General features: G+C 41.2%; 2 protein-coding genes across 3 annotated transcripts in view; one reads left to right on the top strand and one right to left on the bottom strand.

Moving 5' to 3' along the window:
- Positions 1–14,204, top strand: part of LOC102295296 (bone morphogenetic protein 1) — a 29,538-nt gene extending 15,334 nt beyond the window's left edge. Inside the window, exons 5-20 of one of the 2 annotated variants that reach the window (XM_005934626.3) lie at positions 195–373; positions 486–591; positions 1,484–1,608; positions 3,342–3,457; positions 6,066–6,168; positions 6,248–6,364; positions 6,484–6,629; positions 7,012–7,207; positions 7,310–7,435; positions 9,353–9,513; positions 9,697–9,877; positions 11,473–11,598; positions 11,982–12,109; positions 12,186–12,399; positions 13,211–13,461; positions 13,552–14,204. In XM_005934626.3, coding sequence (XP_005934688.1) covers positions 195–373; positions 486–591; positions 1,484–1,608; positions 3,342–3,457; positions 6,066–6,168; positions 6,248–6,364; positions 6,484–6,629; positions 7,012–7,207; positions 7,310–7,435; positions 9,353–9,513; positions 9,697–9,877; positions 11,473–11,598; positions 11,982–12,109; positions 12,186–12,399; positions 13,211–13,461; positions 13,552–13,686 — 2,410 coding nt within the window. In that variant the 3' untranslated portion in view covers positions 13,687–14,204. Of the gene's footprint in view, positions 1–194; positions 374–485; positions 592–1,483; positions 1,609–3,341; positions 3,458–6,065; positions 6,169–6,247; positions 6,365–6,483; positions 6,630–7,011; positions 7,208–7,309; positions 7,436–9,349; positions 9,514–9,696; positions 9,878–11,472; positions 11,599–11,981; positions 12,110–12,185; positions 12,400–13,210; positions 13,462–13,551 lie in introns of both variants that reach the window. The other variant, XM_005934625.3, reaches the window with a different exon arrangement.
- Positions 14,205–14,731: 527 nt separating this feature from the next.
- Positions 14,732–19,794, bottom strand: trim69 (tripartite motif containing 69). Its single transcript, XM_005934624.3, has 6 exons — positions 18,986–19,794; positions 18,258–18,353; positions 17,821–18,054; positions 17,112–17,134; positions 16,905–17,020; positions 14,732–16,777 (listed from the first exon to the last, which is right to left on the bottom strand). The coding sequence occupies exons 1-6, from the start codon at positions 19,619–19,621 to the stop codon at positions 16,233–16,235; spliced, it is 1,650 nt and encodes a 549-aa protein (XP_005934686.1). The 5' UTR covers positions 19,622–19,794; the 3' UTR covers positions 14,732–16,232.
- Positions 19,795–24,537: the final 4,743 nt, after the last annotated feature.

Raw genomic sequence — 24,537 nt, 5'->3', positions numbered from 1 at the left:
TTATTTTACTAGATTTATTGTTTCCACTGTTTTCTATTCAGAAACCATAGACTGTATATAAAAGATGGAAAGCTCAGACTGAATATTTTCTTTAAAAGTGGGCATATACCTCTCTTTATAGTTAACCTGTTAAAAACATGGGGGGGGGGGAATAAAAGCAGGATGTGGACCTGAATAGTGTCGCTGACCGGCAGGTGTTGCTCCTATGTGGGGAGGAGAGGTGGCGGCCCTCAGGCTATCTCTATAGGAAAAAACTGTGATAAGTTTGGCATCGTTGTGCATGAACTCGGCCACGTGATTGGCTTCTGGCATGAACACACACGTCCGGACCGTGATGAGCATGTAAGCATCATCAGAGACAACATTCAACAAGGTACTCTTACTGCATGCGTGCGTTGAGGATGAAATAGATATGTGGGAATGGATACTGATGCTGCAGATGTTTGTCTCTGCATTTAGTTCTTTGCCTGTTTGTCCATCAAAAGGGCAGGAGTATAACTTCCTGAAGATGGAACCAGGGGAGGTCGACTCACTGGGAGAGGTATACGACTTTGGCAGCATCATGCATTATGCAAGGAATACATTTTCCAGGTTGGCATCTTTTTTTGCTTCATGTTAGTATATTCTCAACAGAAATGTAAGGTGTTTTTCTTTTGTTTTTGTGTTTTTTTCTGAACATTTACACTTTTAGCTTTACCATATTTACATTAACAGGCAATTAAAAACCTTTCTTACGGCAGTTAAATATCTCTTAAATTCATGATTTTCTCTGCCTACCTCCAAACTGCGAACACACTAGCCTGACTTGCCCCACGTGTCATCGTTACCAAGCTTGTTTCTGATTATCTAACAGGGCTATTACCCTGACCTGGTGTTTGTCCCTTGAGTCAGCTCTGCTTAGCATGCCTCACAGGAAACCTCTGGGGGATTTGTCCTGTATTGTTACAGAAGCGATTCCACACTAGTCTCCTTTTTTGTTTCTCTCCCATGCATGTCGTTGCCCCTTTCAGTTTCTCGGTGTTTTGGTTTTTTACCCCCATAACCACATTGCAGGTCTGGGTCATGGAGGCATGCCAAGCTAAAAAAAGGCCCGGCAGTTCAGTCTTTGTCAAACAATTTGGGGTGGAGTGGCCTTTTACTCTTGCATTCAGGAGCGGGCTCCACTGAGCCGGCTGGCACCGGCGAAAGGCCCCATTCAGAGCGCTCTGTTTGCACATGCTTGTCATTCATGGGTGCATCACCATGGGAACTGCAGGGTGGGAGCTCCGAACTCAGTGAAAGATTATCACAATCAATAAATCAAGGTCCTGAACAGGAGGTACATCAGAAAAATCATGTAGATTTCATCGATCCTTCAGTTTAAAACCTCTGAAACTCAGATCTTCTTGCACATCAGTAAAAGTTAGAAGTTAGAAGATGTTTTTTTTCTCTTCAGGCTTTAAGTGTTGTCACTGGATTCTTTGCTGTGGTTTTTTTGAAACAGAGGCATCTTCTTAGACACAATCTTGCCCCGTTATGATGTCAATGGAGTCAGGCCGTCTATTGGGCAGAGGACCAAGCTCAGTAAAGGAGACATTGCACAGGCCTGCAAACTCTACAAATGCGCAAGTAAGCTACATTTGATGTAGAGAGGCTACTCACCAAACTATATAATGAAATCCCATGTGGCCTTTATACTTTTATTATTCATTAATTTAAAAGTAACTGGTCTAACTGAAGATAAAACTCCTCTACCCTTGTCAAACAAAAACAAAGGGTTAACAAAAAAGGTTCAGGAATTCTTGCTTGATATTAAATAGAGCAGAAAACCATGGAACAAAAACCTCCTTATTCAGGAGAAATAATAAAATTTTACTCTTGGATAAAATTCTTCTACGATCAAACACAACAACACAAACGGTTTAAGATGCCAAAATTAAATCCCCCGTTCGCTTCATGCTATTTGGACAGCTGTGCCGACTTCAATATCTAATATGAAATCTTGTCAAAATACAGCAACACCAAATGCTGTCAGTTTAAAGAAAGAATAAATAAATATTTCACTGCAGTACATTTCAAAGAAAACAGTCTTGATGCCGTATTTTATCTGCTTTCTTGCAGAGTGTCTTCTGGAGTGCGTCACACTCATTTACCCACATTTCCAGGCAGACGTCTGCTGTTGATCCATTTACTGAGATCAACAGCAGACCTTTGGAGTTCCTGCGTCAATGAATATGTGAAAATTACTCGGCTCACTAATATGTTTCACAGACTCGTGGGCCTCATGTTCTAGCCGAGAATGACGCAGTGAACGATGGTCAGGTTAAGGTTGATCTTTAGACACACAGGAGTGTCGCTCCTCGTCTCTATCGAACCAATTATAGCAGCTGCTACTTGCAAAGCCAACAGACTATCCACGTAGCTGGATAGTCTGGAGAGTAGCTTTTATGTTTTGTTTAGAGATGCTCTTCACACTGATGGTTTCTAACTGCAGGACAGTGCAGACAGCAACTGTGTTGCGTACTGTAACTGCAATCGAGAAATGAAAAGCTGCTCACTCTTTAGGCAATTCTGATATAGGTAAGGCATGTGGTTTAAGACTCCTAAAAACTCTAACACTCCTGGATCCTTTTCATTTCTGTTTTATTTAGTTAGTGGTAGTTTTCAAGTTGAAACAGCAGTTTCAACCTGATGGCAGCATAATGAAAAGTCTCATCTCTGCTGTCACAGGTTAAAAGTAAAAATGCTTTTATTATTATATGCACCATGGACTGTTTCATACAGAAGATGATTAGAGTCACTGGAACAAAAAGTGGGCACATCTTTTTTTTTCTTTTCCAGAATTCAGACTTTAATCTCAGGGAAAAAAGTCAGAATTCCGACTTTTTTCCCCTGAAGAGTGAGCAGCTTTCCATTTCTCGATTGCAGTTACAGTCAGAATTCTGACTTTTTTTCTCCGAATTCTGGAAAAGAAAAAAAAAGGTGTGTCCACTTTTTTCATCAGTGGCCCTAATCGTCTTGCATAGATTCAAGATGTGTTAAAAATCAGAGGAGATTATATGTTTTTATCCCCATTGTACACCCTATTTGAAGCAAGACATGGAACTCACTTATCATTTCTACTAATTCTGTGCTTGTGAGGCACTCATGACTGAGAGTTAATCATCACTGGTTTAAATAAATTGATAAAAAATGATATTATTTCTCCCTAAAATGAAGTCCTTTGTGAACTGTTTTTTTTTTTAACCTGAACACCAATCAGATGATCAGTCAAGGCTTTGCAATGTTTCTTTCCTCACATAAACTCTTTCTGTTTTCAGTTCTTAGTTAAATATATTTTAAATAATCTCCTATTGTGACAGAATGTGGGGAAAGTCTGCAGGACAGTTCTGGAAACTTCTCTTCCCCTGGTTTCCCTAACGGATACTCAGCATACACCCACTGTGTCTGGAGGATTTCTGTCACTCCTGGAGAAAAGGTACTCAATATGTGGATGCATTAGCTCCATAAGGGCATGATCAGCATGGTTACTCACCTAATGAATTTATAAAGTCTTTATCCATAGTGATCATGAGCTAAATCAAAATATAAAGTGGTAGTGCAACAAGATAATGATCTTAAACACATCATAAAATCATAATTTATTTTTCAAACTGCCAATTCAAAGCCCTGATGTTAGCAGTTAATGTGAGGAAATCCACTAACATCTTTCCAGGGAATACAGACACAGATAGCTGCAGATACCACAAACGAGCAGTCATTCTTATTTATGCTTATTTATGCATAAGAGTCCATGAGTAGTTAGTGGATTGTTATGTAGTTTCTTCAAGTGACTCCTCAAGTCATAAGGAAAAACTTAGCGTGGGAAAACTTGGCAGGCATGCAGACATCTGCGCGGAGCCTCGCCATCTGAAGAAGAAATTCATGCCACTTGAACTTCAGCAGATGCAGAAACTATAACGCACGCATTACAGTCGAAGCTGTTCTGCAAGGAGGATTTGAGTAAAGTTCAAATGAGGTCCATTAAGTGTTGCATTAATGCTCCATATTAGTTAGCAAGCATTCACAGCACATGGATTGCAACCATCATCTTTACTTCTTCTGCTAAGTTAACAAGTTTCCCAATCGCAGATGTATAATATTGAAAGAATTTTCTCAAATAAATTAGTGACCAAGTCATATGTTTTTGTTTTTTTCTCATTTGTTTGGGCTGATTGGTGTTTCTAATTTAGCCACATGGATGCGGAGGTGAATATGGCTAAGTCAGTCTAGTTATTTCATTCATATAATAGCTACTTTTGGTTGCTCTTATTCACAAGGCGTCACCACAATGAGTCGTACTACGGTGGCCCTGAGAGGCCAAACGTACTGCAACTTAAGAAAACACCAGCAATAAGAAAAATGCTGCAAAAGCACACGAAACACAACGGAAATAGGAAAAACAACAGCGGAAATAGGAAAAACAACAGCGGAAATAGGAAAAAACGAAACAGAAATAGGAAAAACAGAAACAGAAACAGGAAGAAACAGATTTCCAAAAGCACAAGGGAAGTGTTTCTGGGGGGACAATAACCCGACGGACCAGTTGCAACCAAAATATGCTAAGAATTGTGCTGGGAGACACTTAAAAGAAGTGGAGGATCTATCGGTTTTGTGAGAAAGGAAAAGATGAGAGTTAAGTGTGTTAGCCTAACTATTAGCCTGAAAATCCGTCATCAGTATTAAATGAATCATGATAAAATATGCCTACCATGTTTTGGGCTCCTGCAACTGGTCCGTCGGGTTATTGTCTCCCCAGAAACACTTCCCTTGTGCTTTTGGAAATCTGTTTTTCTCCATTTCTGTTTTCGTTTTTTCCTATTTCTGTTGTCATTTTTCATATATACGTTGTGTTTTGTGTACTTTTGCAGCGTTTTTCTTATTGCTGGTGTTTTCTTAAGCTGCAGTCCGTTTGGCCTCTCAGGGCCAACACCAGTGTTGGTCAAGTTACTTGAAAAAAGTAATCAGTAATTAGTTACTGATTACTTCCCCCCAAAAGTAATCTTGTTACTTTACTGGTTACTTATTTTCAAAAGTAATTAGTAACTTAGTTACTTTTTTAAAAGATGATTTACAACCTGAATAGGTAATAAAGCGAGAGATCTTTCAGCCCAGTTCTATTGTTTCTGCATAATCCATCATATAAAATGTAATCAAATGAAAAAGTCTCTTTTTGAAAGTAGTTTTATTAGTTTTAATATTTTAACTTTACGCATGAAGCAAAAATTAAATTATATGCAACATTCTCTGACTGGAAGAAAATTGTTTAACATTTAAACCTATTTTCTGCACATTCCAGCACATAAATTAAAAGTTTGTTGTGTTTACACTCAGTCTTTCAAATAGATGCACGTATAAGACAGCAGAAAATAAATAAAATCAAAGACTCAGCGGTCCTGTTGCTCTATTTTCACCGTAAAGCAGGAGTGGGGCAGGCGGAGGTTTGCCCTGGTGCAGGTGTGTCGTAGCGGTCAGTGGAAGGATCTGGGAGTTTCACATTCCCGTCGTAGCGCACTCGGTGCTTACTCTGAAGTTTAGGGGGTTTTTTTGCTCTAAAAATAAGTTTTCTTCCCATGTAGTGCACAGCAGACGCTAATGTTTTTGTCACTTTTTACGGAATCAAACTCAAAGTAAGGTCAGTACTTCCACGCTTTAAACGCTGCACGCTCATACTCTCTCCCGCACTCGTTATATTATCCATTGTTGATCTGCACACAGCTGTTGCCACGAAGGTCACACTCACTTACATCATTGTCATGAGACACTCTCGCAAAAAAATCACGGTTTTAGTAACACAGTAATGCAGCGTGCTTTAGTAACAGTAATCTAATGACCTTTTTGCAATAGTAATCCTTTACTTTACTTGTTACCTGAAAAAAGTAATCGGATTACACATTTTGATTTGGCAGATTTTTTCTAGCACAACCCAAATGAATTTGTATCACCTTCCACCTTTTTTACCTCTTTTGGGACGACACAGATGTCGAATCTTGATGCCAGATCATTTGCTAACACCCTGGTGTCCTTCTGTCACCTCTGCATCTTAGATTGTTCTCAATTTTACGTCCATGGACCTCTTCAGGAGTCACTTGTGCTGGTACGACCATGTCGAAGTCCGGGACGGCTTCTGGAGGAAGGCTCCTCTAAAAGGTCTGTTTTACTTGCGTCTCTAATGTGAAGTTCTTACCGAGAAGAAATGACAGTTTGGGGTGTTTTTGCACTTTTGCAGGGCGTTTTTGTGGAGACACACTTCCAGCTCAGATTATCTCGACCGACAGCCGACTGTGGATTGAATTCAGGAGCAGCAGCAGCTGGGTGGGCAAAGGATTTTCAGCTGTTTATGAAGGTACAATGCTCAGTTTCCCCATGCATCTCCTTTTGGTACAGATGTGAATTTGGCCATATGAAAGCAAGTCTGTGACTGTAATCAACTGGTGCTTATGTCACTTCTCACCTCCTGTGCAGCCATCTGTGGAGGAGAGGTGAAGCGGGAGAGCGGCCAGATCCAGTCGCCTAATTATCCTGATGAATACCAGTCCAACAAAGAGTGTGTGTGGAAAATCACAGTGGCAGAGGGGTTTAATGTTGGCCTCTCCTTTCAGTCATTTGAGGTAAAATTACCTCTTTTGTTGTTATTCCTGCATTCTGGCAACGTGCTAGCAAATAAAATTAAAAGGTGGTCCCTGCAGTGAATGGTGCAGTTGGCATATAGAGAGGAATGGCCAACCTGGAAAGATTTAAAACAGTCTTAGCTAATTTGCAAAGATTTTAATGTGCTGCTATGAACTTGTTTTATTAAACTTGTTGAATAATTACCTACTATACTATAGTACTATAGCAACTTTTTTAAACTTTGAAAAGTCTACAGAGTGTCAGCAGAAAAAAAACATCTCACTTTTATTGTTTGTGGATGGCGAGGATGACGCTTTGGACAGACTTCACAATCCTCTGCTGTAATGTCTATTAGCAGACTTTTGTGTCCGCGCTGTGCAGATTGAGAAACACGACAGTTGTACCTACGACTACGTGGAAGTGAGAGACGGCGCTTCAGAGAGCAGCCCGCTGCTCGGACATTTCTGCGGGTACGACAAACCAGACGACATCAAAAGCACCTCCAACCAGCTCTGGCTCAAGTTTGCATCTGACGGATCGGTCAACAAAGCTGGGTTTGCGGCCAACTTTTTTAAAGGTCAGAAGGTCATTTTAGCAGCAAACAATCTGGCGGCAGTGAGACCTGTTTGATGCATTTGTCTGGCACAGAAAACTAGTAATTGCCATTTCCTTTTGTTAGAGATGGATGAGTGCTCCAGACCTGACAATGGTAATTGCAAGCAGCGCTGTCTGAACACACTGGGTAGCTACAGATGTGCTTGTGACCCGGGGTATGAGCTGGCAGCTGACAAACACACCTGTGAGAGTGAGTTTACAGCCTGACTGCTCATATTAAATTACTGTCAACTTCAGAATGCCACTGCTTCACGATATGAAGTACACTCTGACGAGTATGTTCCCTCTACATGATATATACTCACTATGCACACCTTTAACTGCTCATTAACCAAATATCAAATCATCGAAACATGTCAGCAAGACAGTATATTTAGGCATGAAGAAATGGTCAAATGATCTGCTGAAGTTCAAACTTGAGCATCAGAATTGGGAAGAAATGTGACGCTGAACTTATCAGTCGGACTGTTCCGAGCGATTTTCTGGGATTTGACTCTCAGTTTCTCAGCTTTTAAAATACACCAACTTCTTTAAATCCTTAAACTATAGAAAAAACAAAAACTTTGCAGATTCCTCTGCCTCCATCAGTGACTCTGCTGAAGTGTTGTTGCTGTATGTCTCTGCAGGTCACCATGGAAACACTTCATGCAAGTTTCATGTTGTAAACTAAACACTATTTATTTATTTTACACTACACTATTCTATACTTTATTTATTATTATAGTGTAGTATATTAATATGTATGTAAATATGCTAGGCTATAGCTTCCCTAGTTCACTGCTGTGAAAAATTAATACAAATGGTGACTGATGATTCAGAAAAGAAAGATGGAAATTCCAACCTGCACTGATGAGGTTGATGAGGTGTCTTAGGGGTTAAAACACTGGGTCGTTAGCTTTGGAGGGGAACGATGCATAAATTTGAAGCCTGACAGCATCTCTTGTATATGTAGCTCTGGTCTTTTGGATAAAGTGGCCCTTTAAAGAGCTCAGCAGCAGAGACCTTTTTGTATTTTGTAAAACCTAAAGCTCCACAGCATAATAATAATAATTCCAATAGTTTATATGAGAAATTCATTATTTATGAAGCTACCTCATGTCATATTTTCTTGGATACTGATGTTTAGAGAGGCCCCACTCACTATGGGAAACACACATGTGCACAATAATAATTCCATAATCCCTGCAGGTACTGACTTAGAGGGAGAATCAAGACACATAATAAAGTTGAGTTTAGGTAAGGGTTCAGATTTTCAAAATAAAAGATATTTAGACCACCTCGTAAAACAGTCTCTGGTTAACGAATGAGTCCAGTGTGTGATGACTGCTTCCAACAGTATAATGTCACAAAGCTCAGATGATCTCAGACCGGCTTCTTGGCCAGGACAGTGACTTCACTGTACTCAAATGGCCTTCACAGTGACCGGTCCAATACACCACCTTTCAGATGTGGTGAAACGGCAGATTCACATTGTTATTGTGCAGCTGACAAATCTGTTTGTAATTTCTGTAGTTTAGAATTTCTGCGATGTCATGCTTAATTTTACGGTAGTGTGCCTAAGCTGTCAGCTCTATTATGCCTACAGTTAAATCCCACATCTTTTTCCCTGTGCTATAAATAGATAGATGTAAACCTAAAGTTATATAGGCCATATATATATGATTTCTGATAATAATCCTGAGTATTTGGGACTGACAGGTGTTACTAGAATGAGATTTTTACCTTGTTGAGTCTTGATTCCAAGGAAGCTTCCTGTTTCTACCACATGAGGGCAGCGCTCCCCTGTTGTATCTTCACTAAGAACTTAGATCTTGATTCATCGTTTTAAAAGTGTTTGCAGACACAAATAACAGTAGGAGCTGACGTTTACTCTCATTTTTAAAAAATAACAAATAATCTAACTAATGGTGTTAAATTTAAGGATGTCTTTTTCTATTTCCAGTACCACAATTTCAAATCCATCAGTTTAATTATTTAGATTATTTTTAAAATAACATTCAGTTTCAAATTTTGTTTTTGTTTTCTGCTGTTGTTTCTGGGATTTGGGGTTTTGTTTTTTGTTTTTTTACTTTTACCACTTAAATCTGTGTTTTTGCCCCACCAGCAGCTGCCTGTGGTGGATTCATCACCATGCTGAATGGCTCCATCATCACCCCCGGCTGGCCCAAAGAATACCCACCCAACAAGAACTGTGTCTGGCAGCTAGTGGCACCCATTCAGTATCGCATCACCCTGGTGTTTGATGTGTTTGAAACCGAAGGAAATGATGTTAGTGGGGGTTTTGTGATTTGCTAGGAAAGTGCTTGTACACATGGTTAAAGAGCATTCAGCAGGAATAAATACCTGATAAAAATCTCTCGTGCTAAAATATATGTGTAAAAAATACATCAAGTGAATGATGTACATCAATACATTTATTAACAGGGATCATTTCTGTGTATTTCCCATCAGGTGTGTAAATATGACTTTGTGGAAGTGCGCAGTGGGTTGAGCTCAGACTCGAAGCTTCACGGCAAATTCTGTGGAGCAGAGAAACCAGAGGTCATCACCTCCCAGCAGAACAACATGAGAATTGAGTTTAAGTCTGATAACACCGTCTCCAAGAGAGGCTTCAAGGCTCATTTCTTCTCTGGTGAGTTGACTGATGATTTAGGAAGCATAGAAGGAACTGCAGAGTAAATGTATCTGTTATGGAGGGACTCAAACGCAGGACTCCTTGGCTCAAAGGAAGAACAGAGGGTTTATTCACAAACACCAGGTGAAATGTGCAACAGTGACAAAATGCTATATACAAGGATGCGGGGATCGGGGCTCCAGGGAATCCACAGGGAAAAGCAGGGGAACACTCTCACTCCTCTTCAGTCTCTCTTGGTGTCTCACCAGTCTCTCACTCCTCTCTCGCACCAGAATCTCTGTAGGCAACAAGGGCAGGTCCACGGTGTCTGTACACAGGAAACAATGCGTTAATGCAAGAAGCAAAATCACAGGAACTAGACTGCAGTGTCCTAGCCAGGATTTCACTAACACAGGTCAAGCATCGAGCCAGCGAAGAGCAGTCTTGCTTCTTCCCTTTAGTAGAGGCCAGTTAATGAGACGCAGGTGTTCATCTCGCAGGTATGTAGGCCAAAGGCGGGAGCCCACAATGAACTCCACCCAGGCGACAGAGGGAGAGAGAAAAAAGAGAAAACAACACAGAATTTCTCAGGCGGATCTTCTGGACCGTGACAATAACAGTATGGTGCAGGGAAAACGGCAAAACCAGAAAGATGCAGTCCGCTGACTTCACAATGAGATATAATGCATCACAGAGATATAATCTTACACAACCTTACCCAGAATGCTTAGTCTTCGTGTGTAAACACATTCTTCCTCTTGTGTATTTTTATTATTCACATCAAAATCTGAGGATTTTCTCTTCTTTTACAGTTCTTTATTTTTGCCCCTTTAATCAAGCTAGTCAAATAATATAACAATAAAATTAAAGCATAAACTTTCAATAGAACAGAATAGAATAGCTACTTTATTGTGATTCAGAACACAGACCAGTTTGTGCACATCAGAAAAAAACATTTGGTGCATTTACTCACCATTGGACTGTACGGCTTAAATCATAATACAATCAAAATCTAAAGATTTTCCAGAATATGGAACTGAAAATGATCATAATAGTTCCCCTTTTAAAGTCTGGCTAATGATCAGATTACATGTTTTTATGCAATATCATCAGATAAACAGCTACCTGAAGTTATTTACTTTTCCTCAGCAACACTAAAAAGCACGTTTAAACTCTGTACAGTACGACAATGTATGATTTCTAGCAGCCATATAATCCTAAAATCCTGTGCCTAATGTAGCGGACATTTCCTTCTTGAGGAAAGGCTTAATCTCAGTCTGACCCAATAAGTTCTGCATGTTTTCTGATGCCTGCTTTCACACATTAGAGTGTGGGAAAAATTCTATTCTGATTATTTCAGATTATTCTGAAATGTATTATGTAAACTGCCTAGAGTACCAGGATCAGCAAGCTCTATATAACTTTTGGGAATTATTTTTACATCAGTCAAATCCTTATAAATGATATATACTATGTGTAGTAGTGTCAAAATAAAAAGCAAACTTACAAATTACTTCTACAATATCTCAATGTTACTGTTTGTCACTGGAATTTGTTGCTAGTGACAATAAAGTTTCTATTGTATTCTATTCTACTCTATTCTATGTCCGCAGATATAGATGAGTGCTCCAAAGGTAATGGAGGCTGCCAGCATGAATGTGTAAACACCTTCGGGAGCTACAGCTGTCAGTGCCGCAGGGGCTTCATGCTGCACGACAACAGGCATGACTGCAAGGAAGGTGCAGTATGTCCACTGTTCACTCATCAGTGTGATGTATGGCCTTATATATCCTTACTTTTCTCTAGTGGACACATGAAGCTATCGTTTGTGATTCACTTACTATCTAAAGATGAAGTAATCTCCTAGAGGGAACACACCCTTTACCAGCTGCTGCATATTTACAGACAAAAGTTTGACCTTAGGACTATTTATTAATAGCCTGAGTGGGAAAGTAGGATTGCTTAAGGGCAGCTTTAGTTTTGCTTTCATTTTGACAGTTAATATGTTCGGCCTGTTTTCCACAGCATGACCTCAGAGGATGCTTGTGCTGGAGAAAAGGAAATGATGTGCAGCTGTCATTGTTTTGCATCCTGCTTTGTTTTTGTTTGGGTTTTTTTACAGCGGGATGTGATCATGTGATAAACAGTGTGTCCGGCACCATCGCCAGCCCCAACTGGCCTGACAAATATCCCAGCAAGAAGGCTTGCACCTGGTCTCTTTCTACAACCCCGGGCCATCGAATCAAACTCGTATGTCACGATGCCAAAATTAAAGCTGTTCAAAACCATTTATATCGTTTTAAGTTTAACTCGAAACAATTTCCAGATTTTTAATGAGGTCGACATGGAGGCTCATCTGGAGTGCGCTTATGATCATCTGGAGATTTATGACGGAAGAGACAATCGCGCCGCGACTCTGGGACGGTTTTGTGGCACCAAAAAGCCTTCTCCGGTCATCTCCAGTGCCAACAAAATGTTCCTGCGTTTCTTCTCCGACAACTCTGTGCAGAAGAGAGGGTTTGAGGCTTCGTACAGAGCAGGTGAGCAAACTACAGTGGCCCTGAGAAGTCAAACCTTCTGCAACATAAGAAAACACAAAAGCAAATAGAAAAATGCTACAAAAGCACTCAAAACACAACAAAGGTTAAATAAAGGACAACAGAAAAAACACAATAACAAACACAAACGCGTTTTTGGAAAAACACCAATGTGAGTGAACAGCTGCAGAAGTGACAAGCTAACAGTTGCTTTGCTAACAGCAAACATGTGTGTACGGTGTTATATGAATCATAACACTCCATGAATCCTTTGAACACGTCTCAGTGAAAGCCTTCCCATGTTTTGGTCTCCATCAGCTCCACAGCTGTTAAAGTCTCCTCAAAAACACTTGAATCTTTGAATCCTTTGTGTTGGATTCAGTTTCCATTTCCAACTTCCATTGTGTTTTGAGAGATTTTGTTTTTTTCAGTTGTCTTTGTGTTCTAGTCAACTTCTATTGTGTTTTATTCAGCTTCTATTTTACTTTGTTCAGTTTCCTTTGTATTTTATTCAATTCACCTTATGTTTTGTAAGATTTTCTTCAACTTATTTTGTGTTTTGATTGCTTTTACAGTGTTTTCTGTTTGTCTGTGTTTTCTTAAGTTGTTTTGCATCTCAGGGCCACTGTAGTAAACAGACTATAAAATACTGCTCTGCTGAAAAAGAAGAAAAAAACCCCAAGCAAAAATAGAGTAAAATGGTGTTTTGAAGACAGAATAAAAGCTCAAAAATGTCACAATTCAGCTGCATTCCTTCCTAACTTTTATGAGTTCCTCTTTTTGACCCTCTAATTTTGTGGTTGTGGATTCTCAGAATGTGGAGGAAGCTTTAAAGCAGAGGTCAAGACAAAAGATCTGTACTCCCATGCCCAGTTTGGAGATAACAACTACCCTGGAGGCTCTGACTGTTTGTGGGTGGTAACTGCTGAGAAGGGTTACGGTGTCGAGATCATCTTCCAAGTGTTTGAAATTGAAGAGGAGGCTGACTGTGGGTACGATTATGTGGAGCTATATGACGGCGCTGACACCAAGTCTCCCAGGCTGGGACGATACTGCGGATCTGGGGTAGGGCTGAATAAAATCAGTCTCGCTCACTCATTTCTATTTTTTATTTATTTGTTTATTTACTTGTCTGTATCGGTTGCTTTTCCTCAGGCCCCAGAGGACGTGTACTCAGCTGGAGACTCCATTGTTCTAAAATTTCACTCGGATGACAGCATCAATAAAAAAGGCTTTCATGTACGCTACATAAGCACAAAGTTCCAGGACACATTACACGTAAGCAAGTGACTTTCCAAACCTTCCCCAAACCTAAATGGAGACTTCACCCCTAGCATTTGGTTGGTCACACCCATTTCCTGGCGAGGAGTGAATGCACGGGTTGATACCACAAACAACAGCCCAAACGCTTTACATTGACTTCTGTTAGACAGACTGAAGCCATGCAGAGACATTACATCTTCACTCTTCATCATCATATAGCCCTGTACCGTAACAGTTTGAATGATTTCATATATAAATATACAATCGCACCACTTGTAATGAGCTGATTGGAGCGCTGTTTTAAAATGTAAAATGTATATATTGTGATAATAGTTTGCCTTTTTATTTTAATCATAATTTCCACTGTGTCACTTTTTTCTCCCTGAGGTTGAAACCTTCATCACTTCTGTTGGATGTAGTGCAGTTTCATGTATTATATTACTTGATAAATTAACTTAATATGTATGGAAATCAGCAAAACTGTATTCTTGAATCATACCTAATCTCTTATTTAAGATTATATTCTTATCTGGCTTTGCTTTAAATTAGTTTCGTTTTTGAGTTTGTATGTCAGCCATCCTCTACAGCTTCTTGTTGTTGCTTCACAGCAGTTAAGTTTTTTTTCACCCGATCAAAAACGATTCCTTAAACTCCTGGACTACTTGCTAATCGGGAAGTTTTTCCTTTGCTGAACTTGGCATAAATGCATGCAAATTATCACCTGCTGCGTGTGGTTACAGCTGCATCACTGATGCTGAGCGTGCGGAGAGGACGCTAATGTCTTGGACAAATGTTTGATTTTTGTTGTGAACAAAGTTCCGTTTATGAAAGCTGATGGTGAATCAACCAACTAACTTTCTTTCCCAATTTCAAATTACTGAGAGATGTGTGTACGTCTGCACCTTGATGAGCCTTTTCATGGTTTCCCATCTATGACTGCAAAGATGTTTTCACAAGTAGCATCCAGCTTTGTTTGTAGTTTAGTACGAAAAACCCTCTGCACACCTGTGCCATGCCTGACATCTTTTAAATCAAAATCGATTTCACATATTTTTCTCTTGGCTACAATCTTTCTCTGCTTTGCTCTGATTATTTGGGACTTAATGCCCCCCTTTTGTTTTCTGAGCCAGATCTAATCTCGCTAATTGGGTGAACTGAGTGTATTGCGGAGACACACAGTCACATAAAATTAAACCTACTTGAAAGAGCAAGACACTGCAGTTCTTCTACCAGCCACTTGAAGCTGCATCCAAAAGCAAGAATCATGTTTACAGCACAGAGGCCAAATTGGTTTTGGCCTCTGTGCACGGTTTCCCCCTTCAGCATCACTGCAGGTGGGTGAATCTTTTTTTATAGCTAACTCATCTATCTGGATACTGGAGTTAGGGAACCTCTAGCTGCTGTGTATTACTGTTGGAACCTGTTACAAATAGAACTAGCATGCCTCGATGTGTGGTTCAGGCCACCCAAGAAGTGCTGAAGTTACTTAGAACTAATTAGCAAATATATGTGTGGATTGCACATGTACAATCTATGAATCCAGTTTGTTAACCAAGCATCCACCTACTAATCCAAATATGACATTCTTGCTCCAAAACAGCAACATGGCCATTAACATAACGCTAACATTATGGTTTCAAAATGAAGCCTAAAGCAAATGGGTAACCTGGCAGTGACAATGGCCATGTTTTAGTTATTTGTTTATTTATTTATTTTCATTTTGTCCCCCCTGCACAATCAATCATCATTAAAGGGACAGTTTTTTGTTCCAGGCTGCAAACGTGTTCATTTCAGTTCTTTGCTTGTGACCCCCTAGTGTAAAACATTCACTCATAGCGCTGCAAGTGGTTAAATAAATTAATTAATGAACTCTTAAGGGTACCATAAGGTAGTCATAGAAAGCAGAATTAAGGAGTTTGATCATGGAGGTGTTCTGTTCATTTTAATACTGGAAATAACACACTTGTGCATATAATTATGGACATCTTTTTACGTCTTTGGTACCACACATTTAGTGTAGCAGGCTTTTGATCAATATGTGCAAAGATTTCTCAGTTACAAAAATGTGCACACATACAAAAAGGCGATTTAAATTGATTTTTATTTAAGTATGTGCAAACCTAATGTTTGCTATGATGAAATAAAAAGTTTCTCCATGGTCCTTGAATGCATCACATCATCAAGTCTTGTGACTCCAGTATAATTCAGGATGTCAGTTATTTACAGAGTAAAAAAACAAAGTACTGAATGAATTAATGAATCATGCATAAAGAAGATTACATAACAGCACATTACAATAATGTCACTACAGTCAGATAACCAGACAGTTTCACATTCTTCACCGAAGCACAGCTTCTCTGAAATGAAATGGTTGACAGTAGATTCATAGTCTGCAAACTCAGCAAAGCTTAGATACACGTGTTTCTGATTTCTGATGAGATAAACTGCACAGTGCATTTGCACAGTTTCAAATCTGTACAGTAGGAACCTTTTTTATTCACATGTGTTTTTTTGCATATCTAGTCATTTTCGGTAACTGTTTGACCCTTTGTCTTCTTTTTTTTTCACAGCAGTTAAATCTTTGGCAAGAAAACTTTGAGAGGCTCATTTTCATGCACTTTGTCCAGGAAGCCCAAGTTGAAATAAGGATACAGTGTTTCAGTGAAGGTCTCCCTGAAGGTGTACAGGTGTGTCATGCTCTCTGCATTGTAGAAGGACACCAGGCCCCTCTTGTAGTCCACGTACACACCGATCCTGGCCAGTGGCTCCTCCAGTGACAGGACAGTTGGAGGGGACGTACCTGCCATGTACTGAATCCCATAAGAGAGAGAGATAGTCCAGAAGCCGTTAGCTGGAAGGGCTTTGATGACTCCCTTTCTGGGTACCGACTCCCGGGCTACCCCCACAGTCCAGACTGTGCTGCTGTAGACCTCAATCTCCCAGTAGTGACGCCCATGGGTGAAGCCCTGGCTACCCAGCAGTGACAGGGCGGCATTAAACCTGTTGGGATTGTCCTCCACAGTGTGGTTAAAGTTCTGGTATCGAACGCAGGTGAGGGAGGAAGTCAGACTGAGCCAGGGGTTGGCCGTGCTGGAGTTAAATGTAATGGAAGCTGGAACTAAAAAGAGGAGAAAGCAAAGGCAAGAGAGGAAGTTTAAGGCTAAAGATGTTTCTTTGCTGGATATTTTGATGATGGTTTCTGAGCAGTGCAGCGATTCAGGAGTCTGAGTGTCACTTTTAAGTACCTGGATAGATGCTTCCTTTCATAGATTTCCACACTCTGTACTGTAGGGGCCCTGCAAACCGGCCCTCACACAGACTGGGCGGTGTAAACACGGGTTTCTCAAACTTAAGTGGAGGCCTGTCAACGAAAGCAAAGTCAAACAATGAAACCAAAGAACAAAAACAGAGCCTTTCAAGGACAAAATATTCGGCCTCTTTCCCACGCTCACCTCTGGAGAAGTGCTTTGATGCTCTGAAATGAGACACGGGAATAAACACAGGAAAAGAGACAAAAAGACTGTAATTAGTTTTGCTGTATTTGAAAGAAGAGAGAGCTTTTTCCACATTACATCAGTGTCTGACCTCACATTATCCCACCCTGCGGGATCTCCCTGTGGCCGGGGGAAATTCCCACTGCCTTGGCCTGAGTATGGCCCGGTGCCTGAACTGAACTCATTTTTCTAGAGCTCAGCGACTGAGGCCGTTGGCATGAATCCTGTCTAAGCTCATAAATATTTGTTTGGGAAAAAAACTACAACAGTGTTGTTGTTATTTATCACGCTTTACCCTTGAAGTTTTTTCATAATGATGTAATCAAATCGACCGTCTTGCTAAGACCACTCTGCAGACTTAACAGGAAAGCCAAAGCGGTCACACCCAGCTCAGTTATATCTTGAATGTTGACGTTGGACCCTGTTTAACCTGTTGGCACAAAAATGTATGTCTGCTAACATAATAGATTGAAAAACACCTCATTTTCTTCCCAAATATTGTGCTTCTGATTCCATTTCTTTTAAAACAGTGATACAAATGTTTTGAAAACATATTTAAAATCAAGAGTTCAGCATTTTTTGGCTTAATCATCCCCAGAGCTGACTCATCATCCTGGTAATAACTTCCAGATGAACTGTGCTGTATGTACAAACAGGCTAAGCGTACCCGGAGCAGAGTGAATGGGTCCTGCTCTTTTAGTTTGTCCTCTATCTCATGGACGGCCCTCTGCAGACGCGAGATCTCCACGCACAGCAGGGCCTTGTGCTCGTCCAGGCGAATCAGCTCTCTTCGCTCCTCCGTCTTCAGCTTCACCTGCAGCAGTTTCTCCTCCTGGTAGAGGAACTGGTGCAGGTCGCTGAACTGGGCTTCGATGCGCTGCTTCAGATCAGCGGTGTGCTCCTGAGTGGGAGATGCACATTGTTACTGGGAGCGACGGTCTATTTCAAAAAGCACAACAGTCTGTGCGCACATACACAAAAGCATTAGAAATCCATGAGGGGAATGAGACGGGAAACTGTGGGTCGAGTGGGTCAGTCTGGATATTTATAGTGATTGTAGCATGCGCAGTGGCGAGGTTTTGATTCCGATGTGTTTCCTCTCACCTTCAGCTTCTTGACCTCGTCTTCAGCTTCTCTGTCACACTGCAGCGCTATGTTGAGCTCAGCTTTTAAAGAGTCCATTGAGCTGTGCAGAGATGCCTGTCAGGGCAGAAACACAAAATCAAAGCATTTTGTTTAGCATTCTCTTTTGCTTAGCCAATTCAGGGTCACAGGGGGGCTTTAGCCTATCCCAGCTGCGAGAGGTGGGGTACACCCTGGACAGATGGCCAATCTGCTGCAGAGCTAACACAGAGACAACCATTCACACTCACATTCACACCTGTCTATGTCTTTGGACTGTGGCAGGAAGGCAGTACTTTGAGAGAATTCACGCATTCAAAGGGAGAACATGCAAACAATGGTGGATTCAAACCCCAGACCTTCTCACTCTGAGGCACCAGTGCTAACCGCCTCACCACTGTGCAGCCCGTCAAAACATACTGACTCCCTCAAAGTCGATGTCTTGTCCTGGGTGATTTGTTGAAAACACAATGGGAAGCGTGATAAATTAGAGCTTACTTTTGCTTTAAGCCTAACCTGGGAGACTCCACACTGATGAACAACACAAGAGGATGCATGTTTGCAATACCAGAAGAAGTTGTTTTTGGGAAATATGCAGCCAAGTCTAAAACTTTATAAAAGCAAAAACAGTTTAAACCCCATTAACAGTGATATTGACTTCCTGCTGAACGTTTAACTGCTGACAGGCACTTCATTAAAGCTTAACTCACCCTATACTTCTGTTCTGCCTCCTGGACACACACCATGGTGTGACTTCTGTGCTCCTGGGAGATGCCACACACCAGACACACCAGCTCCTGGTCCTCCTCACAGTACAGTTTCAGCTCCTCCCTGTGTCGGCTACAGCGTGCAACCGGTGCAGGAGCCCTCTCTGGCACCCCGGCATCTGGCAGGCAGGATCCAGTCCCGCTCTCCTCCAGACCCTGACAGTAACTCTCCACTATGTTGGCCACTATACGGTTGGGTCTGTAGCTCGGTCCGGGATACACCTTCCTGCACTGAGGGCAGGAGCCGGCTCCACCTTGCCCGGTGCCCCGTGGCCCTGCCCAGTAACCCTCAATGCAACCCTGGCAAAAGGTGTGATCACAGGGCAAGGATACCGGCTGCTTGAAAAGATCCAAACAGATGGAGCAAGTCAGGTCTCTGCTGATTCTGTGAGCCGAGCTTTTAGCCACTTTTCCAGCTATGGGAGGCTGTCGCGGCTTTTCCATTGCTGTTTGCACAGCAAAGTCTCCTTCTTTAGGTTTCCAACTTTTTTTGTCCGGCTTTATCCCCTGGTTCACTTTCTCCAGGTTCTGCAGATAGACTGACTGGATTTTCTTCACTTCTTTCTGATTCTTGCTCATTCCTTTGCCTTTAGTGTCCTTCTTTGTTCTTACTGTACTGCTGGACTTCTGAGTCCTTCCTCTCCTACAGAGTGTGGCCGCTCTCTTTGGCCTCCAGTTTTCCTGTTGCTGTGGGGAAAACAAGGGGGTGGTGCAGAGGCAGCATGAGCCTCTCACATGCAGATCAGATAGTGAGGGGATCTCAGAGGCCCCCCTTTCCCCCTTAGACTGACGTCAGTCAGGAAATTGAGGCGGACCATGGATATTCTTTCCTTTGCATGTTTGTTTAGTAAAGTCTGCGCAAGTAAAGTCCGACTTCACTAAACTCTTAATCTGCTCTAAGAATAATTAAAGAAAAATGTAAATCCAGTGGATGTGACTGTGTGAGCTCTTGCCGTGAGTGTGTGTTAGAGGGAGAAAGCAGGAAAACATCTGTGAGTAGTAGATAGCGATTTCATCATTCTAATTATGGCCACGATCTCTGCCAAGTAAGTAAAAGGTAGAAGGGTATCATTCAAAACTGTACGCATAGAAAGCTCCACAACAGACAGAGTACTCTTTATCCAGACATAACGTCCAGTAAAGCTTATTTAAAAATCCAAGCTGAGTGAGAAATTTGTGTTTCGCTTGCCAAGACTATCAGCAGCACCACATGGGCCGACTAAATATTACAGGATGTTACATCAGGCTGATGACACTGTAAATGTAGGCATGCTGTGATTATTTAGTGCATAATCACAGGTCGGGTGAGTAAAAGCACAGCAGTACTGCATAAATGTTTATACTGAGTGAGAGTTTTTATTTGTTTGCCTGTTTGTTTGTTTTAATCAGCCTGTCTTGTGTGTGCCAATATTCTGATTGCTGCACTCTCTGTAAATAACACTTAGAACCGTGTTCCTCCTATGATGAATGACATGAATATACCTGAAGACGTTCTTGTTTTCTTTTAGAAAACCTTTCAGTCAGTTTCTCTGCCTTTTCTCTGCCTGTACTCTGTGTTATGAGCAATAGGGACATCTGGTGTCCAAAGTGAAACTTTAACTAGAACTAAACTTATTACAGATCAATATGATGAACATCAAATAATATAACTAATATAACTGGGTAAGCAACAGCTATGATTAAGTAAACCCATCTTTTTAATGTAGTACCAGTTGAGGGTGGAAAGCAGGAACCAACACCTAAAGGATTTCAGAAAATTGTTTTGCATTGAATCAGAGTTTTACAGGTGAACAAAGTGCTTGCAAAGTAGCAATATTACAGTGTAAAATCAGTGTGCTGCAAATTAAAGGCATCGCAATACACTCGTGGAAACTTATTAAGTACATCTATTTCACTGCTCGTATCAGCATCACATGCACTTAATCATGTAGACATCAAGAAAACCCGCTGAACTTCAAACTGACCATCAGAATGGAAAAGGGTGACTTAAGTGATATTCTGGGATTTTCCCACAAAGCCATCTGTAGGGTTTCCAGAGAATCGTCCAAAAAAGAGAAAATACCCAGTGAGCTGCAGTTCTCTGGTGAAAACGCCTTGTTGAGAATGGCCAGGCTGCTTCGAGTTGATAGGAACAGTGACACAAATAACCACTAATTACAACCAAGGTGTGCAGAAGAGCATCTGTGAACACACTAGATTTTCAAGCAAATGTGCTAAAGCAGCAGAAGATGGGGGTGAAGTGATGGTGTGCAGGATATTTTCTTGGCACACTGGGCCCATTAGTAGCATCTGAGCAGAAGTTAAAAGCTACAATCTACCTGAGTATTGTTGGTGTTGTTGCTGACCATGTCCATCCCTTTATGACTACTGGTGGAACCAGAGAGACTTCGTCTTTACCATAAAGAATTAAGGCAGCTCTGAAGCCAAAAAGAGTCCAGCCTAGTACGAGCAAGGTCATACTAGGCTACGAATATTTATTTATGAATTTGTTATATTTCATTTCCTTATGAATGTTGTCAGGTAATTGTCAGGAATCCCAATTAAAGTAAAATGATATCACATCTTTCTTCTCCTCTGTATTTTTACACCGGCTGTCCTTGCGCCTCTTATCTTCCTACAGGTTTGCCTCACTGCTGCAGACACTTAAGTTATTTTTAGCAGCACAAGTTCCAGAGAGCCTCCAGTTTCCCTGGTGCCTTACACATGAGCTCCGAGTTTAATTGAGGGTGTGTGCTCAGTGCGGACGTGCTTCATGTGTGCGTGTGGGAGTTTCTTTTATTTTCTATCTCGCCTCATGAATGTTGCATTTTTTGTCCCCTCTAAATTTGCCACAAACACTCACATGCATGGCTGCACGCATTTATGCACATATCCGCCCTTTTGTTCTCAAGCTCTGCCACAAATATCTGCTGATACTCGTCTGTGAGTATCATAAGAGGCAAACCTACCTGTTTCTGCAATATTATTAAAATATATAATAATAATGGATCGCATTTATATAGCGCTTTTCGAGACCCTTATAGCGCTTTACAATTCCACTATTCATTCACTCTCACATTCACACACTGGTGGAGGCAAGCTACAGTTGTAGCCACAGCTGCCCGGGGGCAGACTGACAGAAGTGAGGCTGCCATCGGCCCCTCTGGCCAACACCATATATCCAAAGCTTTAGATGGACTATCAAAGGATAAACACGTGCACATGATGCGCATGAGGTTTTACAGCCTCATAGGAATGAGCACATTCAAACACTCTCCCCAAAGGTTCAACAGGATGAAAATACAGAGGAACCAATATTAAAATCATCACAGCCTTTGAAAGAAAAATTATACTTGTCCTTTGAAGACTTGCTTTATACTGTCTTTTGCGCTAATACATATAATAAACAGCGTATAAATCGCAAGTATTCTGTTCAAAACAACCTGTAAAAGCTATTATTATCATTATTATTAAAAAGCTGCAGGCATGTTTTTCTTCAGTGTCTGTTTAGACACAGGATCTTGGCCATGTTGGACGCTGCATTGTGTTTTGTTTTTTTGGGGGTTTTTTTAAGCAGCAGGAGGAACATTTCCAGGAATACAAAGATTCCTTCCACCACGATGTCTTTGTCCTCTTCACCTCTGCCTTTTACTTCCACAGCCTCTCTGTCGATTTGTCTTTTATTAAGTGAAATACCAAAATTGCCGCTGGAGTTTTGCAGCATGGCTGTATGGCTTTTAACAAGTGCGACGTGTCAGACTAGAACTTCTTCATTCACCCCACTCAAATTTTTTGACCCACGAGTCTTCCAGGAACCGTAACATTGAGGCATTTCAACATCTTAATTAACTCAACAACCCTTAACCCCTCCCCTGTGTTAATTATGTGCCGGCATCCCCGAGCAGCTTGAAAGATGTTGTCATGGACATTTTTTTTATTTTTGACTCCTGAAGGTTAATTACACTCAGTGCCATCATTTTATTATTTTTTCCACCAAAGCCTCATCATGAATGTGGAATAGAGCAGATAAAAGTTTCATATCATACTGGCTTTCTTCTCTTTCCAGCCATTGAACATCATAACTAATGCAGCACATGCAGCATATGCGACCTGGGTTTTTCTTTGCAGGGTTTACTTCACTGGACGTATCACTATGTGTGCATGTAAAACGTGAAACAGCAGCCACAGAATCACTACGTTCAAAACAATTTATGAGATAGTTTTCCCACTGTGCGTTGATAAACTGTGTTTCTTTGACGCATGGTGTATACTTACTTTTTTATTGTTTTTGGATACCATGAGAACAATCTCCGACTTCTAAAAACATTAATTCTCTGTATAAAAATGTTATGGTGCTGCCAGACGCCTTGTCTTTTCTGTCTCTCTCCGCTCTCACTGTCTCTCCCCCTTTCCTTACCTGCAGAGTGATGAACTGTGTGGATGCAGGCTGGGATGTTTTTCTGTAAGACAAAAGGCCCTTCCCTCACCCGCCTGCCCACTCTCCACTAAATGCTAGTGGTTTCCAGTTTGTAATATTACTGACCAGCTCTATCTTCAATTGCAACAACAAAGACATGTGTCATTAAAATCAACCTCCCTTCCAGTTCTGAATGAACAGTTATTTGTAAAGCTAACCGGCTAATCTGTCATTGTCTTCTCTTTTTTGCTCTTGCTCTCTCCGCCTTTCCCTTCCTTTATCTCCAGGGTGTAGGGAATACCAGAATTCTACCCAGAACTCATGGACATCACCAACTGCCGTGTTTCTGGCCTTGTCACCTTCCTGCAGGCCTTTCATGCTGCCACTTTCAGTTGCTGCTTCTTCACGGGTCTTGCTGCCCTCAGTTTTGTCTTCAGTAACTAAAAGGTAGGTTAAACCACGTTGAGATCAGGTGGTGGCCACCTGATCATTGCCTTTCTCAAGGCAATGATCAGGTGGCAATAGAGGTTGCTTTGGGTCGCTGTTGCAACATTTGGTTGAATCTGAGCTGCTTATAGCAGAGTACACTTCAGACTTCATCCTGTTACTTCTATCAGCAATTGTGTCATCAATAAACACTAGTGACCGAGTTCCACTGGCAGCCATATGTGTCCAATGAAGCCCAGTGAACAATGGGCTGGGAGGTCAGTTCCTTGATCATTAACATGCAAATTGTCATGACCATTGATCAACAATCACTAATCAAAGCTCATTGATTCAGTGGGCTAGTTCCCGTCATTGTGCAAATGTAAGGCATTTCTTGATAGTAGACCTTGACAATGATATATTCCCACGCATAGTTAAATCACATAATAATTGTTCAGTTTAAAATTTAAGGTGGTGCGCATAAGGCAAACCCAAAAACAACAGCAGATGTGTGCGTGTGTGCGTGTGTGTGCGTGCGTGTACGTGTGTGTGTGTGTGTGTGTGTGTGTGTGTGTGTGATCCTGTATACGTGTAGTAGTCTAGAAAAAAAAATGCTCTTAGATTACAGATCAGTGCCCTAGTTTTTCTGTCTGCTCCCTTACAAACACAAACA

This window comes from Haplochromis burtoni, unplaced genomic scaffold (genome assembly GCF_018398535.1).
Source record: "Haplochromis burtoni strain Fernald_Lab_line unplaced genomic scaffold, NCSU_Asbu1 Contig_182, whole genome shotgun sequence".
Taxonomy (NCBI): domain Eukaryota; kingdom Metazoa; phylum Chordata; class Actinopteri; order Cichliformes; family Cichlidae; genus Haplochromis; species Haplochromis burtoni.
This window is presented reverse-complemented; position numbering and strand designations above follow the sequence as displayed.

Coding starts and splice junctions, on each gene's coding strand:
- trim69 (XM_005934624.3), bottom strand. CDS start 19,621: ATGAGCAAGAATCAGAAAGAAGTGAAGAAAATCCAGTCAGTCTATCTG. Junction 18,354..18,985: donor AGGCAGAACAGAAGTATAGG/GTGAGTTAAGCT, acceptor CTGCCCTGACAG/GCATCTCTGCACAGCTCAAT. Junction 17,021..17,111: donor ATCAAAGCACTTCTCCAGAG/GTGAGCGTGGGA, acceptor TTTCGTTGACAG/GCCTCCACTTAAGTTTGAGA.